The sequence below is a fragment of the Hypomesus nipponensis genome, chromosome 3 (genome assembly GCF_054491055.1).
Source record: "Hypomesus nipponensis isolate SF chromosome 3, ASM5449105v1, whole genome shotgun sequence".
Classification (NCBI taxonomy): Eukaryota; Metazoa; Chordata; class Actinopteri; order Osmeriformes; family Osmeridae; genus Hypomesus; species Hypomesus nipponensis.
Window position 1 is genome coordinate 12,562,158 of NC_140363.1, and position 18,162 is coordinate 12,580,319.

An 18,162-nucleotide genomic window follows, 5' to 3' on the forward strand; every position below is an offset into this window, starting at 1 on the left:
AGGTGGTTTCCCACTCACTTTTTCCTAACTCTTGTGCCATGACTTCATGCCTAGTATTGTGTAACAGGTGGAAGAACCACAGAAAAAGTAATTTCTTATATTTCCCATCTGTGTCAATCAGTTGATTTGGAACCTTTGTAATGTAACTGTATCTGTTGATAATCATGATTTTTTTGTATGTATCTTAATATTATTATTTTAAAATATTTAATCATTTAGCAGACGCTCTTATCCAGAGCGACTTACAGTGAGTACAGGGACATTCCCCCGAGGCAAGTAGGGTGAAGTGCCTTGCCCCAGGACACAACGTCATCTGGCACGGCGGGGAATCGATTCGGCAACCTTCTGATTACTAGCCCGACTCCCTCACCGCTCAGCCATTTGAGTCCCAAATGGCTGAGCGGTGAGGGAGTCGGGCTAGTAATCAGAAGGTTGCCGAATCGATTCCAAGTGTGTCCTGTACAATCATATTTAAAAACCAATCGTGGCAGAACATAACTACCACCAAGGGAAATTATGAGATGAATGTTATTCATAACAAATGCAGCTGATTCTGATTTCTCGTCTTGTGCCTCTCTAAGAGGCATGAACGAGTCTGAGTGGTAACATGGCCTTGGAGAGAATAGGTCTGTTTGAATGTGGGAATCAATGAGCTGCATACAGTATGTACCTGTACAGAAGCTGTCTGACACATGAGGTCATTGGCTCTTCATTACCAATGTCTCTGCTTTTTAGCTCAATGTACTCTAGGATTGAGGAATCAATATCTTTCCTTTGGCCAAGGTGAAAACATCAATAGGGTCAGAGGTCAGGTGTTGTAGCTAGTTAGGTCTTTAATACAAATTCAGTTATAAAGTGCAGAAACCACATGATTTGAAATAGAATTTCAACCTCCCCAAGGATTCACCCTTACATTCCCAAGCATAGAATTTCTGTTAGTTTCATTATTATCAACAACTAGACATGGCAGCCCACCTAATCAGCTTCTGGTCTCCTAGATACATACCAAAAGTCACCCCCCAAATGTTATTATGCCTCAATGCTTCCTAGCCATCGGAAGAAACCCCAACAACAAAAACCCCATCATATATTATAAAATGAAATAATAAAGAAAAGCGGTTAATGTAATATAAAACAAAATATCACAGATCAGTAATGCAGGGTCTGGTTTCTGCAACACTTTTCTATTCCATTTACCACCTAGCAAAACTCAATTTTCTCCCTGTCACATTCCAGAGGTCACTTTCAGTGTCACTGAAAGATAAACGGCCTGCCTGCCTACCAGCCTGCCTATCTTTCTGTCTCAACATTTGTGCCTCGAATGTCGCTATAAATTTATTTCTTTCAGTCATTTCTCATCGGCCCTCAGGTAATGGATTGACCTGTTAGACAGCATGATGTGTACACATCCACAAGGACAGTCAGGACAGTGCATTTAAATGTAGAGGTCACAGAAATTACACAGATCATCACACAAACAGAATATTCTTTAATCCACATGAGTAGGTTGATTTAACACTCATGCAAGAAATGTGTTTAATTGTGTGTCGATAAATATTTTTTTATATGAATTGTTTTAGAAGAGTCATTGTTCAGTTTTCATATTTTCATCAATCTTCCAAGATGTCTGAACTACATACTTGTTTTAAACAATTTCTCAGCACATTGGATGTATATACAGAAATGGGGAGAAACAGGTTCAATCCTGTTTGCTCTCTTCATTCCAATCAATTAGATGATTTTTGGAAGAGTGGAACATTCATGCACTCAGAGTGTCAAAGGTAATGTACAATGTCAGAGAGATTGAACAGGCAGAAGCTAAGAAGTCTAGTCACGTACTGAAGCATCCGTACAAAGGAGTACATCTCTGTGTTCCATCAGGCCTGGTTTGGGCTGATGTGCCAGTGCAGCAGTGCAGGGCTCCCTGAGAACAGACCCTTTCATATACTGTCAGTTGGCTAACATGTAACCAATTGCAGAAATTGATAAGACCTAAGGGAGGGACTCTACTCTCAGGGCCTAATGGGAAAAACCATGGCAGCCATTCACCTTAATTTGATGTAACCCTGGGTTACCCATTCAAAGTGGATTGCTTTCTGGGTTTCCACTTTCCACAAGATCAGAATCAGCATGTAGACCTGACGTCAGCCCATTGACAGTGTTGTGAACCCCCTAAATATGTTCTCCTGTCACAGGGAAAATTCCAGTAAGCACGTCTGCCACTACAAAAGGAGTGGAGGACTGACATGCATTTGAACTGGGAGCATAAATCTACTGGATCCACTGAAGAGATGATGGCTGTTGGAGATGAAAGATGAGATGAGTACCTCTGGGGGATTTTCTTTAATCTGAGACAAGATAGGGTAGCACTGCAAGGAAAAGCGTCAGTCAACCATTTGCCACTTTACTCAGGACACCTGTGTTGTCTTATAATACCATGGGTGTTTATGGACTAAATTCTGTTTGTGGCATCCACTTCAATTCTCGGTGAAAATGATCACAGAGGGGTTTGTTCAGTCTTGCATTCAAAGTAAGGTGGGGTTTGATGAGTAAGCAGGCAGGCAGGCAGGCAGGCAGGCAGGCAGGCAGGCAGGCAGGCAGGCAGGCAGGCAGGCAGGCAGGCAGGCAGGCAGGCAGGCAGGCAGGCAGGCAGGCAGGCAGGCAGGCAGGCAGGCAGGCAGGCAGGCAGGCAGGCAGGAGATTGATAATGTGAAAGGATTAAGAAATTATTTTGGGGAGATAACAGATTACACACAATATATATATATACAGTAATATAGAAAGAGTGTAAGTGTGTGTAAAGAATTTCTATAATAGAGCATCCATTACTTCATAATTGAAAGAATCAGGTTTGACAATCAATATTTGTATTAAAGGTTAAAACCGTTGATTCAATGAGTAACACGAAAGTTAAGGTAAGGTAGATTTTGTAGGATAGACCACAGTTATTCATAGATTTTTTGTTCGAAGTCACCTTGGACAAGATTTAACCTGTCATTTTGCCTAATCTCTTCATCTGTCTATATGATACCACTAACTTGAACAAAACCACCTCAATAACTTGCTGCACAGGACCCTACACTCTCCAAAACTCTCATTACGGTAACTATCACACTGAACACACAGTCTGTAAAACCAGCAGAGGTAGAATCTATTTAGTAATTCAAGGTACTCTCACAAAAGCAGTGGTAGTCACAGTAGCAGCAATACAGCATCACATAGAGGATGTCTCTTTGTAGTGATGAACAGAGAACACATCTTCCTGGGAAGGCTAAGAGACACAGTATACTATTGAATTAGCAAGGCTAAGAGAGAGGCTTGGAAGATATACAGGGAGAGAGAAAAAGAGAGAAAGGGAGCTTGAGAAAGAAGGAGAGAGAGAGAAAGGGAGAGGAGTCAGGCTGATGAAAAGTAAACGCCCTTCCGTTCCTCTGAATACTACGGGCAGAAGCCAAGAAACAACGATCTGAAAGGGCTCATATTTCCTTAGCAGAAATAGATGCTGGTATAAACTATGGATCTGACTGACTATGCAGAAATGGGTGTATTCAAGCTGTTTGTATAGTGTGGGAACGCATGCTAATGATGAGGTTCAGTGTTCCAATCCTCTCCCTTTCTCCTCTCTGTCTTTCTTTCTCTCACTCTTTTCTGTGTTTACAAAATGCTATAACAAGGTAAAGATAGACAGGACAACTAGGTTTCAAAGCGTCTCAGGTAATGCAACAATATCCATTCTTATCAAATGTTACATTCACAGTGAGCCAGCTGCTGTAATGGACATAATCATGCTACATTATATGTAGCACATGTAAGTAGGATCATTTAGTGAACAAATAGCTTTTTTATTGGATGACACTTCCCTGACAGATTCAATTGGCTACTGGAGGTCAGACAGAAAAATGTAAGTGATTGTGATTGGGTTAAAATCCACTCAGAGATGAAACAGCCATTAGAGTGGCCAGCCAGAGAGACAGTACTAGACAATCGGTGACATCATTGCTGTGTTTTTGTGTTGGTGAAAGAGAGATAGAAAGAGAGAGACAGAGAGAGAGAGAGAGAGAGAGAGAGAGAGAGACAGAGACAGAGAGAGACACAGAGAGACAGAGCTACAAAGGGAGATAGGGTTAGGAGATGAGTAAATACATGCATAAGTCATAACAGTCAAAGGGATGTAGACTGTAAATAAACATTGAGTGTCCGTATCTGTTGTCTCTGGTCTATTTCCATATGAGGTGCAGTGGGTGAACTCTGGCTCGACCTTCCTACACAAAGACACTTCCTGTCCCATCTTTATAAAAAGCCATTCCCCTGGAGAGGCTGGGTTTGCCAGAAAACCTCTCTCTAACTACTACTATATAAGGACTGGAACTGAACAACCTCTTTCCTCCATGAAAGTCCAGCACAGGCATGTTCACAGTATAGGCCACTGATATGAGATTGTGGTTGGAGTTTAGGGCTGATGATGGGGAGTAAAACACACACAAACATGAACACTTACACACACACAGACACACACACAGACATACACACAGACACGCACAATCTGAAGTAAATAAGCTCCTAGCTCTTTGTCAGGGTGTGGAGCTCAGCCTTGTACATCAGTGTCCTCATTCTATTGTGTGGGTGAGAGTCTGAGTGGGACTGTTGTGTAGCCCGGTCATCATTCTGACATGCCATGGTCTGGCCTTTTGAAGTTGAGGAGTCAACCCCCCCCTCTCTTTCTCACTCTCTCTCTCTCACTTAGGAAGAGTATGTAAAAACACACTCAGAAGCATTGAAGGCGATTGGTTCAGCAAGGGGCTTGGTGGTGTTGCCATGGTGATGCCAACTTGACTAACATGGTGTCTCTGCTTGATGGATTTTCCTATGTTCTTAAGATAGACTCAGACAAAAACCAGTAGCAGACTGGACTGACAGGAATAGATGGTGTTGGTCTCCTTTTTAGTTTTTTTCTTTGTCCTTTTTCTCTTTTCTTTGTCCCTCTGTCTGTCTCAAGATTATGGAGTTGTAGAACCACAAGAAGTTGATCACAAACTCACAAGTGAGCGCATGTCTGGGTGGGTAAAATTGATTTTTGACTTGAATAAATAATCTAGACACTAAAACAATTCCCAATGTATTTACACCATTCATGTTGTTAAGATGTTTAAAATTACAGTGTGATAATAGAGATACGGTACTGGAGCAAAGTATCTCATTATGCACATCATCAATCAATTAAAAAAATATCACTGTCGCTCAAGAACCCCGAGGAGTCATTTAGAGTGGCGTCCTTGTGACTCTGACTGACACAAGGATATAAAGAGCAGAAATCTTGTGTCCAGATGGAGGCCCAAGTCAGAAATTCTGAAGGTTTACTAAGGTGGTCAATTTCATAACCAATCCATGCTAAACAAGGTCCACTAAGAGATACCGCATAAATAAATATACAACACATTCCCTCATTAAAGGGTGGAGACATGGATGACTGGCATAAATGCCCCCTTTCCATCAGTTGGTTAAGTGCCTAGGATCAGCCACTAAGCCAGCCAGCCAGCCAGCTCTGCCAGCCATGCCTGTCTGAATGCAGATTCTAGTAGTGATGCCTTCTGCTATAGTGGGTGATAACTATCTAACTATAGGGCTTTGAAAACGTCATGAGGTGTAACAGCAAAAATACATAAGTAAGGGGTCAGCAGCCCAGTGGTATGCAGACTCAGGCTCAGGTCATTGTTGGAGACTAAGGATCTACATGTTACGTACTGCATAGTGCATAATTAGGCTACGTTAATTTGTGTGTTATTATTTAAAGCAATAGGCAAAAATAGAAAGTCTATTATTTGGAATGATAACAAAATATTCACAGACAGTGTCCTCTGGTGGATTGAGTGGCTAAACACAGAAAGGGCCTGGCCTGCTAGGACTGCTCTCAACCACCGGGTGACGCACTTAGATTACAAAAATATGTCTGTCAAAGAGTCCGTCGAATTAGCCTACTGTAAACTGAAATTGAAGTTGCTTTTTAGAAAAATGTTAGACAACCCATCATAGAAAAATGCCATGACTATACGGGGAGTAATGATACAACCTCAAACACGGCTTGAAAGCAATACAATATGGTAGCCCTCATGGTATTTTACTAGACTTTCACACTCTCAAACATCTCCCGTCCACTGAATTCTATCGTAAAAAAAGCACTGTTTTTGTTCTGAATAAGTTTAATCAAATAAAATAACACTAAATGTAGAATCTTTGTTTTAAAGGTACAGTTCACATTTTACTTATCATGCCCGCTTCCTTCTGCGAGGTGATACGGTTGACAGGTGCAGATCAGTAGAAAGAAAAAAAGAAAATTGTTCCCTCATGAATCTGCTCACAATGTGGATTATCTATCTTGAGTAAGCGGGTCATGATTTCTGGAAAGAGACATTACTGTTGAGTTTTTCAAATGTATTTTTGTGGGCTTTGGGCACCACAAACAAAGTGGCATCTTAACTCATACCGGCTAAATACTGTAGATTGCTCTATAGGTAGAAGGAAAAATATGTATTTTCGATTTTGGTGTGAACTGTCCCTTTAATCAACGTCAGCGCTCTTGGGCGAAAGGAATGTCATCAATGTGGGTGGAACAACTATCAGACGTTTCAAATATGATTTGTCTCAAAAACTGTAAATCATCGTTAATTTGTTGTCTTGCAGTATCTTATTGGCTAGTAGAAAACACTTTCTCCACTCTATAGGTCGAGATGGAGGGACGTTGTAGAGGATGGGGAATCTCTCCGCCCACAAATCTTTGTTGTCGCGCTATGTGGCTTTCACTGGTCCTGTATCACGGAGGATAGACTTCTAACTTGCTTGGTGTGGTAGCCTGCAGCAACAGCAGCCTGCGGTTTATCTGCGGAGGAGAAACGGGGACGGCGACGCGGAGCGAGAACTCATTGACTCAGCCATGGCTACTGAAACAGCGTCGACTTGCACTGGTTCTACTTTACTGCAACCGATTAGCGATATAATCAATCTCCCATTGGACCAGGTAGGATATGGTCTTTGAGCCATAACATAATTTGGTTATTTAGTAGTTGTATGTTCCCTCAGAGATGCCACTCAGAGGGGTTAGCCATGGTGACGGACCACGCGCCACTATGGTCATCAGCAGAACGATAATTGCAGGCTGTAGGCTCTGTTTGCTGTTATAATGGGGTCCTGAAAGGTTTTATAATAGGCCCAAAGTATGAGAAATGACTCAGTAGTATAGGTGTATCGGGCTCTAGAGCTATTTAGACTTAAACTGTAATGTCTGTTTTTTTTCATTCGGATTGCGCATATTATGTCATTGTACATTCGGTCACGTGAAGGCAGCAAATCAGACTATAGAATGACAACTTCCTAAAATGGGCTGCAATGACTCCGAAGCTACCTCGAGGATGTCTTTGTTGTAGAAACTTAATTTCATTCATTTTCAAGGTGGCAGTCCGGGTTGCGTCCGGGTTGCGTACGAGTTGCACGCACGATGATAAACCATTTTAAGTTGGCTGATGTGGTCACACGAAGTGAAGATTTGCTGTTTTGAACTCCGTTATAAATTTGCTTTGAGCCGAAAAGAGGACTTATGGAAAACTGTCTCAAGCCTATAGACCCGTAGCTCATCCATGTCATTGTCCTCCCGCGAATCAATTAAACTGATACCGTCGTCTCCTTGCAGCTAATCACCTCTCGTTTTAATCAGATTAAACCCATAAATTCTCTCTCAGTTGGAGCTGTGACGTAGCCAGCTCCCGGTTGTGTAACGAGGTGTGGTCCATGGACAATCTTTGCAGAAAAAAAAACGTTTGAATGAAAACAGATTCCCCATGACATTACCTACATGTTATTGCATGCAGTCATATTTGTTCAGGCTTTTACAATATAACACACACCTTGCTCTTTATCTCTCTCTTGCTTACACACACACACACAGCCCCCCCCCCCCCCCCCCCACACACACACACAGTTCCTTCAGTAATGATACAAAGCTGTCTCTCCAAGGAGCTTCTAAAGGTAGATAGCCTATGTAGGTGTGTTCTTGGGTCAGATATTTTTTCTTGTGTCAGTTATAACTTCAGTTGGAGAAAGTTTCCCTGAGGCCTGCCAATCTGCCAAAACACTAAAACCTAAGTTAATGAATGTGTTATGAACACTGTACATTTTAACTGCAGTTGTTCAAAATGTCCTGGCTTTGTGACCATCAGCTTGCTTACATCATTTAAACATTTATAAGTTGGTAACATTCACATTTAATTGTGTGATATCTGTTGCTGTATCATAAAATGCGTAAACCTTGGCATAATCCATTAATGATTCATATCACACTTACTTCTCTAACTTAAACTTCCAGTAACATAGTGTTGCCTCTCATCCTCTTGCAACAAGTTATCTCCAGAAGGACAACCATGAAGGTGTTTGAGAGAGTTTCATGTTGTTCACCCCTGCGTGTTTGCACTCCTCTCTCTATCCCACCTTCTGTCTGGGATACTGGCTATTTGCTAATGGGGAAGATCAGTGTGCTTTGTAAACACCTTTATCGCACAACGGACCGGCGACAGATCGGCTGCCATGGTAACTCAGTCTAACACTGCATCCCATAATACTATTTTAAGGAGGTGGCCTACAGTTGTGCAACTACCATTCATTCGTATGTAAATGTCTCCATTGCCACACCACAATGGCATGGGTTATAAGTTATCTCCAGATACCATGCCAGTCCCTCCTTCCTACACACATGACTGGAATGCCAGCGACTTCTGTTTATTCTTTAGGCCGTAGACATTTGCGTAGCTAGGAGGTCATCCATGTCAGTTCATGGGAGTGGAACCCCAAGCCATGGCAACTAATGTGCCGTGTGTGTAACACGATAGTAACAGATGTTTATATTGAAAAGAAACAAAGTGAACATTGATTTGGAGCAGTGTTATAGTTCAGTCTGCTAATGAGTTGTCTTCTAGCCTTTTCGCTGGAGCTTCTGAATGAACCGATCAAGTCTTTGAATGGCGTTCAGCATACGCATCGTTCAGAAAGTAGAAACCATCTGCATTGAGGTGTTGCGGTTATATTTAGTAGTAAATAGTAGTAAATAGTAAATATTGGGATTGGCTGTCTGAGGCTCATGCTTGTAATTGACTTCTCTCCTGTACATCTCGTCAGAGGTCAGTAAACTTTGAATCACTGCCTTGTTTATGTTTAAACTCTGCCGTACCCTTTACTTGTCCTTTTACTTTATGGAGGCAAGTGACCAAAAGTCCACTTCAGTTACAGGAAAGTACATGAATATGTACTTTGGGCCAATGACATCACCTTAACAAGACTCCCTGCTGAGGTGTAGGAGGAGGGTCTGCCCTTCATGGTTAGTACCCATGCCAACATAGTGCCCTGCAGTGTGAGCAACACTGTTAATGTGACATGAATCAATAAAGCACTAACTGGTGACATGCTTGTTTCTGTTTCAATTACACAGACAGGAAAACGTGTTGATTTCATAAAGTGTGTTAGTGTGTGTGCCTGCATGCATATTGAGTGTGTCTGTGTATATTGTACACTGGATGCCTACATTGGTACAGGATGTCTCCTATATGACTGGGCCTGTATACTGGCTTGTGTGGGAGCTATAATGGGAGCTGTGTAATCTGAGCAGACTAGTCAATTCACCAGTGCTGCCTCTTTCTTTCTTTCTTTCTTTCTTTCTTTCTTTCTTTCTTTCTTTCTTTCGTTTGTTCAAACTGAACTAGACTTTTGTGTGTGTATATGTAGTCTCAGCAGTTTCATTTGGGGTATAGAAAGTCTGTAAAGATACCAGTCAGACTGGAAAGTTTTACCCATGCATAAAACTAAGATCAGATTTCAATCACATGCCATACACCTTTCTTTTCTAGTACTTTTCTCATGACTGGATTGCATATTTGTAGATTGCAAAAGATTTGGGTACTTGTGAGAACCCGGTTATAGGTATCATATAAAGAAGCATTAGACTGTGACTCCCTGTTTGAGTCATTTTACCAATTACTCCCTTAACTTTGTGACTGGTTTGCCTGCTCCTATCACATCACTGGAACATATCTCTACCACAGTCCTCCTACTGTCACTTGCCACTCACCCACTCTGTAGTTCATAACCTCCTCTTCATTGTCATGTGTTGGAGGCAGGAAGAAAGGGGAGATGATTTGCAGGAAATGGCCCAGGCCCCTGTGGCAAGGCCTCAACCGATGTAGTACACACTCTACCTGGTGAGCCACCAGGGTGCCCCTTTCCTCTCTTTTTAATTGGCACTTCTCTGGGGAGTCTCTCTCTCTCTCCAATTGATTTCTCATCCCTGTGGATTCCCAGTTGCAGTGTGTTATGAACCACAGCGCTGCGATGAGCAAGTGTGATTACCCCAGGGAGTATGGATACTTGGTCATAATGAAGTAGGTGGTGGGAGTCCAATGATGGAATTGGTTAAGATGCAATGAGATCTATGGACTGTGTATTGGCATCAAGCAAGATAATCTGAACTGACAAGGTTTCATGCTTCAGTTCCAGGAATCTGTAAGTAGTCTAACTTCAAAGGGCAAGCTTGTGTTTACTCTAAGCAAACATCATTGTTGCACTTGGGGCAATCTATTGGGGATGAGATCAAATAACCTGTATTGATCAGGCCCTGGACCAATACATAAAGCGGACATGATCCTTGTTCTGCTGCTGCCCTGAATCAGTTGGTCATGGCTTGCTGCCATGTTTCATGTCTGGATGTTTCTGCTGTCTTCACAAGGTTGACCTGGCTTTTTTTCCTCAGTCAGGAAGGGATTTGAACTTGTCTACTACTACTCTATATCTTTGAGACTCAGCAGGAACATTGCACATCTCGTCTTAATCCTATGCATGATCATGCTGAACTTAAGCTAAATCATGCTAAAATGTCATAACTCATTGTGAAATCTCGTCTCGCTATCTCTACCGATTCCAAATCATTCATGTTGCATGAATGAACAAACACTCGTTCTATTGCAGAATAGTCCTTTACGTTTCCTCTCATTACCCCCTCAGGTGTTAGCCCTGCCCCTCACAATGGATATCCAAACCGCCACCCATGTGCTGGGTGTCCATGGCATGCAGATCCCCCTGGCTGTGGGTTTGGAATGCAGAGTTCACTGTTGTGTAAGCTGTCACTGTAGCCCACTGTAAAGTGTTGGCGTGCCAGACGAAAGAATCCGTCCTCGACCCTCGTCTGCTATTTGACTCTGTTGCAGACTTGAGTCAATGAGACCCACATCTGCTGTATGTGATGTATGGATCCTGATTGGACCAGAAGGGTCCCACCGTGTTCCGTCCCCATCACCAGGAGATAATGTGTCTGTGGTTCTGCAGCACCTGCTCATGGTCGTCTCTCAACGCCTCTCTATAGCTGGAAGTTAAACACGTCCAACACGTGACACATACTGCCAGCTGCCACATGGCAGGGCTGTCCCTCGGTCAGCTGGCAGTAGATTGAACACGTGTTACCAGCCCCTCACTGCTTTCAACTGTACTATATCTTCCTTTCTAGATTTCAGGCTTCCTATTGGTTGACCCAGGGGTGTTGGACAGATATATCATTGAGAGGCCCAGTGTTTTTTGCGACAGAAAGTACAAACACTAGCGATACGTCTTTGCTGACTCACCTTGCCTCAGATTGAAAGGAACCTAGGATACTCAATGCTATAAATTCACATGAATATTCAAACATTTTTAGTGTCGATGTTTAAAGCGCTGATTTGGATGCAGTGGTCCCTGAAAGCGACCAGGTCTGACACGTGCGTCCAGGTTTCTCCCTACTCACATAGGTCCCTGTAATGCCTCTACACCAATAGCAAGTCAATCTCAGTATCGATTCCTTTAAGTGCAAGTTGCAACGTCATCTGAAAACTTTGTACATGCTGTGTCAAATCAATTGAAGGTGATTGTACCTCAGCCTTCCATTGCATTGACTCAACTAAATGTAGTCACCTGTGCAATAAAGGAGAACATTTTCATCCCTCTTGGCTGTGCAGAAATAACATTCTGAGTAAGATTCTAAGGCTTGTGCTTTGGTTGGATGTAGTGACAGATCTGCCTGTGAACTGCATAAACCGTAGAATCATCACCCTTAGAGCAAACTTCAGTTGGTCAATGGTCTTAGATAACCTTACCATGTACAACCTAATCATGACATTGACAGACTTTGCCATGAGGTTCAGCACCCTTCGACATTGTCAAAGAGACATTGCATTCTGCAAATCAGCCGTGCTAATGGATGGTTTTCAGAGTGTGCGGTACTCAGGACTCAGTGTGTGTTTTTGTGCTGTGTCAAGTTGTGTGAGATGGTTGTGCGATTGAAAAAGGAGAATGTCTGGTGATAACTGTTGCCACCTTCCAGCCACAGAGCTTGGGTGGATCCTCATCCTAGAGTGAGATCTGAGTGAAAATATGACCATAATCATATTTCTTCTCTTTCTAAATCCACGATGCTGTCGTTTGCACTTTCAGTAGGTAAACTGCTGATCTTAAAGTTGGAGGATTATGTGGGCCTCCACCAGCTTCTTTTAGGCTTATGGTTGTTAAATCCATACTACTTCTACCCTGACGGCCCTCTCATTAAAGAGCTCTTACAGTCTGACTGATCCACCCTGAGCTAATTGCTTGCAATCATCCTAGTTAGTTAAATACTTAAACCCTGAGACTTGTCTGTGATGTAGTGTGTTGGGTTTGGCCAAAGCCCAGACTATGCAAATCTCAACCCACACCAATTCCCACCTTCCAACAACTTCTGACTGACTAGCTCTCGGATTTGCTTGTCTGCTTTAGGAAAAAGCCTTTTTGCATATCGCCGTCCTAACACACAAATCAGCCAAACACACAAAGTTGTGTGGCTCAGCCAGCTGCAGCCTTACCCCGAGTAGTCGTCGCACGCAGCTTCCTGCAAGGTCACGGAGTGAGCTGAAGCAAGATTCTGAGAGCAGAGATCTGCATGGAGGAAGGAAGGACAAGAAAGGTTTGGTTTCTGTTCTGAGGACCAGAAAGAAGAGCTGGTCGGGTCTTCGGGAGTGTAAATGACCACCCAGATGGTCAGGCTTGACTGAACTCTGAGCAGTTTTACTGGTCGACTGGCTGCTGGGTGAGGAAAGCAGGCAGTGCTGCCAAACGGCCCTCCTTTGTACCACTCTGCTGATTCACTACTAAAATACATGGGGACGACAGAGGTCTGAGTGAAAAGTGTGTGGTAAAACCGGGGTTATGTATTTCAAACATTAGCACAAAGAAACCAGCAGTTTCTTACGTGTAATGGGATTTTTGTTCCACAACATTGACTGTGAGGGGATGATTTGAGCAAGGGCGACTCGGCAGAACTTTAACCTCTCCCCCCGTCCCTCCCACAGCTAATAACTTCAAACAGTAATACCACTAGGCCCAATATGAGTAAGTAGAATCCAAAATGGTTGTTCTGGTGTAGCTGGCAGTCTTGACTGCCCAGTAAAGACATCTTCCAAGTCAAACTCTCTCTCTCTACTGCTCCTTGTGTTTACTGTCTGCATTAGCTGTCAGCCAGGCAGTGGACTAGATCTGTGTCAGTACAGTAAATCACATCATCTATTTCTGAGAATTTTCTGCTTCGAGCACAGCTCCAGCTCAGAGGTCGTCTAACCGCAGCCTTGAGGAAGGCTAGTTGATGGAGGGGACAGACAGGACAAAGAGGGATATTGACCAAGTACACAGACACATTTGTTTGCATCTGAACCGACCGTGCTTGGCTCTGTGGGCCCCACTAGGCCTACCCACTGTACACCAACACACTGCACATTCACCAACACATTGTCCATCTATGTTAAGGGAGGAAGGAATATAATTTGAAGCAACCCACAGAAGAATCTCTCTCTTTGTTCTCCGTCTCTGCCTCTCTTTTGCTCTCTTTCGCTTTCTGTCTTCATCACTTGGTAATCTGCCACTCTCTCCAGGCTCTGTCTGTCTCTCGCTCTCTTTCTCTCCTTCTATGTCTCATTTCCTGATGTGTTGCTCTCAGCGGCGGTGTTTGCTCTCCGTTGCCATGGTAGCACAGTGGGCACTCTATAGAAACACTCGTGTATACACCAAGCCGAACGCTCATCCGTCCAACTCTGAAATCCATCTCATGGTTGAGTCCCATCTCGGGCTAGCCTATGATCCAGCCAGGCTTGACGTTCCCTGGATCCTCCCATGAGAGACATCACTTCAGACCAAGCAGCGTAGCCATCACGCTGTATGGCCTATCATTCCTCTTGGCTCAGCTTAATGTTACATGTAGTCTGCCACATCAAAGGTGATGTGCTGTACGATGATAGAGGATGTGTGTTGTTTCTAATGAGCCAATGGGAGCTGGGAGTGGAGGGAATGTGTGTTTTAGTAGTGATGACCCGTATCGGTGTGTGTGTGTGTGTGCGTCTGTGTCCGACCCGACCCTGTGCTTGCTGCCCTATGAGGAATGCCTGATTGTCAGGCTATTAATAGCCTGCCCGACCGCAGAGCCTGTCTGGGATATGTGGTTCAGCAGAGAGAGGGAGAGAGAAAGGAAAAAAGGGAGAGAGAGAGGCAGCATGACAGGGGAGAGGGTGAGAGAGGATGTGGAGAGAGAGGAAAAGAGAGGGTTTAAAGGGAAGGGATAGAGAGAGGCAGCATGACAGGGGAGAGGGAGAGGGAGAGGGAGAGGGAGAGGGAGAGGGGGAGAGGGAGAGGGAGGGAGAGGGAGGGAGAGGGAGAGGGAGGGAGAGGGAGGGGGAGAGGGAGGGGGAGGGGGAGGGGGAGGGGGAGGGGGAGAGGGAGAGGGAGAGGGAGAGGGAGAGGGAGAGGGAGAGGGAGAGGGAGAGGGAGAGGGAGAGGGGGAGAGAGAAGAGGGTTTAAAGGGAAGGGATAGAGAGAGGGAGCCTGCTAACATGCACCAAGGGACAGGTGTGCTCCTCTGCTGTTGTCTCAGGCTCCAGAGAGATATTTTCTGGTTAAACCACAGCAGCCCAAATGTCAGCGGAATGCTCTGTTTTGGTCCAGACATTTGACATTTGGATTCTTTCTTTCTGCATCGATATTGTCAGTATTTTACCAGGCTTGGGTGTTTGAGCTGAAGTAGTGCTTTAAGTCCTCTCCTTTTATACTGGTGCATTGTTGTACAAGCAAACACAGTGTGGGAATAAAATCACAGAATTTAGAATTTAAGTTGCAGATTAGAATTTCCCTGAGCCCTACTCCTCCCAGATAGTGTTGATGACAGTTGCTGTCAGTCAGAGACTGTCTTGAGAAGTCACGACATCTGTCTCTGCAGACTACAATAAGCATTGACGGCCCGGCCCCCAAGTCTCTGACTCTCTGCACTGCTTTCATGTTTATTTGTGTGTGTCACCAGAGAGAGCGAAAGATGAACAGAGAGATGGAGAGATGGAAAGTGAAGGAGAGGATTTTTTATATATATATATATATATATATATATATATAGTGAATTTTTGGACACTGGGGAAGGAGAGCTCTCTCTCTCTCTCTCTCTCTCTCTCTCTCTCTCTCTCTCTCTCTCTCTCGGTCGTCTAGCAGATGAATGTCTAGATGTTGTCACTCAGTAGACCATCCTTACCTCCCCCACTGCCACTAAGGTATTAGCCTAAGTATTGTGTATGAGTCATGATGAACAGGAGTCTATAAGGAGAGGAGGTGACTAGGAGGGAGGGTTCTGGGCAGATGACGTAAGACGAGGATGACATGGCGGAGCAGCTTTATGCTAATGAGGTGCTATATTTAACTCCCTGACAGCTACTTGTAAAATGATTGTCCTGGTGGGAGCGCTACCTCCTTCAAAGAGATTATTTCTGTTCGGTGGGCTCTAATCCTGGGCATTATGAGGGAGAGAGCACTTTTCGGGATGATTTAATATATCTAGAGGTGTGTGTGTGTGTGTGTTTAGAGCTATGGGTGGCATTCAGTTCTGTTGCAACTTTTTAGATGTGTGTGTTTACATGTGTATATGTATCTCATGGGCAGTCTCCCACAGGGACAGAGAGCACCACACTTTGTAGCACAGAGAGCAGTTCCACTCAGTTTTATGCATCGGCCTGCCAGGAAATCTTCTTGGTGCTATGTTCTGTAGACAGACCAGAAGTCCTCACAACAAATGATGCTTTTCCACTTAATCGTACCTGCTGGACTCGACTGTTCTCTCCTTTTTCTGGTTTTCCATCGGGCACCTGGTACCTAGTACCTGTTACTTTTTTGGTATCACCTCTGTCAGACAGAAAGAGACAGCATGAAAGAGCGCAGGAAAGGAGGAGAGGAAAGATGACTGCTCTGTGTCCTCCCTCTATCCCTTCCCTCCACACCCCAGCCATCTGGCTCCACACCCCTCCTACTTGACAACTCCAGCTGACGAGCTCAATTCAAACCTGAGTGAGGGAGACTAAAACACATAGAGGAGTTAAATAGTAAGGGGATGGAGATTAAAAGGAGGAGAAATCTTTGGAGAATCTACTGTGACCCACTGTGGGAAAGAAATACAGAACCAAGGATACGGATGGAGAAATAAAGGAAGGAAGAAATAAAGTATTGGGTGGGAGAAACTAGAACATATAGAAGCACAAAGAACACTGAATTGGATCCTGTCAAATGGGAAGACAATTTGCAGGAGAGTAGAAAGAAGAGATAGAGAGAGAGAGAAGTAGAGGGAGGAGCAGAGTGGGAGAATGGAGTATACGTGAGTGATGCAGTTGAGCACTGCTCTAGCTGGCAAAGCCTGAGGGGTTTGGGGAAGGCTGTAGAGCATTTGTCTCCTGTGGTTCCAATAATGAGTTTCAGGAAAACTTCTTATCTGAGACTCCCCTACCAACCAGACCCTCAACTACTCAGCACTTATTTCTCTGCAGACTGCCTGTCTCTCTGACTACAAGACTGCCTGTCTGACTGCATACTTGTTTCTCTTCATACCCGTCTGACTCTGAAACTGCTTGTCAACCTGTATCTGTGACTACCAGACTGTCTGACTGTCTGTCTGGATACATGTCTGTCTTTCAGTCCCCAAAAACTACTATTAGGACTGTTCTACTACATAGACCCATCCTGGACGTTCCGTAGTTCTGCCTGGAATGTCTATCTTGGTGGATTTGACTGTGTCAGTGCTAGAGATAGAACCCATATAGAGAGAACTCAGCACCCTGGCATGAGCTCCACTGGATCAAATTCATTAGTAATGGTGAAGATTCAATGTACCCCGACCGAGGAGTTTATTGAATACAGCATGTTTGTTCTACAGTACCATTAAAGAACATATATTAGACTTTCTTCCAACCTCGTAAAAGACATTCCTGAGAGGAGGGGGGGGGGAGTCAGAGAGATGCGCTCTTTCACAGTGGGTGCTTCAGATGATGCTGATGTGTTGCTAGTGCCATCGTGACATAGAGCTCAACTCCCTCTCAGCAGAACAATGTGATCTTGATATTGGCAAGACATGCTCCCCTCTTTCTGATGGCCACTTGAGTTCAGTGTGTAGACTTTTTATGAATTCAATTACTGGTGTCACTTGCGCTAAAGCAATTATCTTCTAAGCTGCCAGCCAAGCTCAAGTGACGCAAACACAGAGTGATGATAGATGCCTGAAGATGTGTGTGTGTGTGTGTGTGTTGGGTGTTGCCTAAGCATCATCTTAAGAGGTCAGATGTCTTCACAGTCTTCATTGGAGGGCTTCTTCTGAACAGGGATTTGCTCAGGTATATCAGTCACAGGCGGAAATCTCGGGGGGGACATGACCCCCCCATCCTGGGAAAAATATGATTAGTCCCCCCCCCCAATAAAACACTGTAAACATAATAATTTAATAATTTGATTAAATTTAAATAATATTAATAATATACTTTTAACATATTACAATGTAGGCTATGTGTTACAGCAGTCATTTTGGTGTCCCCCTCAGGAATTGCTCTTGAGAAAATGTAAAATAATTGTCCCCCCCAAAATTGATAGCTGATTTTCGCCACTGACCAAACCAGCAGTTTTCTACTGTGTAGAAGATTTTTTTTTTCCCCGCCAGTGTGGCGTGTAATCTCCATAATTTACCCGCCAAAAACGAAATCTACCTGCAAGAGTAAAGAGTGCTAATTTTAACCCTGAGTAGGTGATAAGAGCCTCGTTCGCTACTCGACAGACATGTTACATTTC

At 43.8% G+C, this 18,162-nt stretch overlaps 1 protein-coding gene across 1 annotated transcript in view; it reads left to right on the forward strand.

Moving 5' to 3' along the window:
- The first annotated feature begins 6,641 nt into the window (after positions 1-6,641).
- Positions 6,642-18,162, forward strand: part of mboat2a (membrane bound O-acyltransferase domain containing 2a) — a 33,523-nt gene continuing 22,002 nt past the window's right edge. The window contains exon 1 of the mRNA XM_084676761.1: positions 6,642-7,012. Within this exon, the coding sequence (XP_084532887.1) occupies positions 6,929-7,012 (84 nt within the window). The 5' untranslated portion in view covers positions 6,642-6,928. The remainder of the gene's footprint in view (positions 7,013-18,162) is intronic.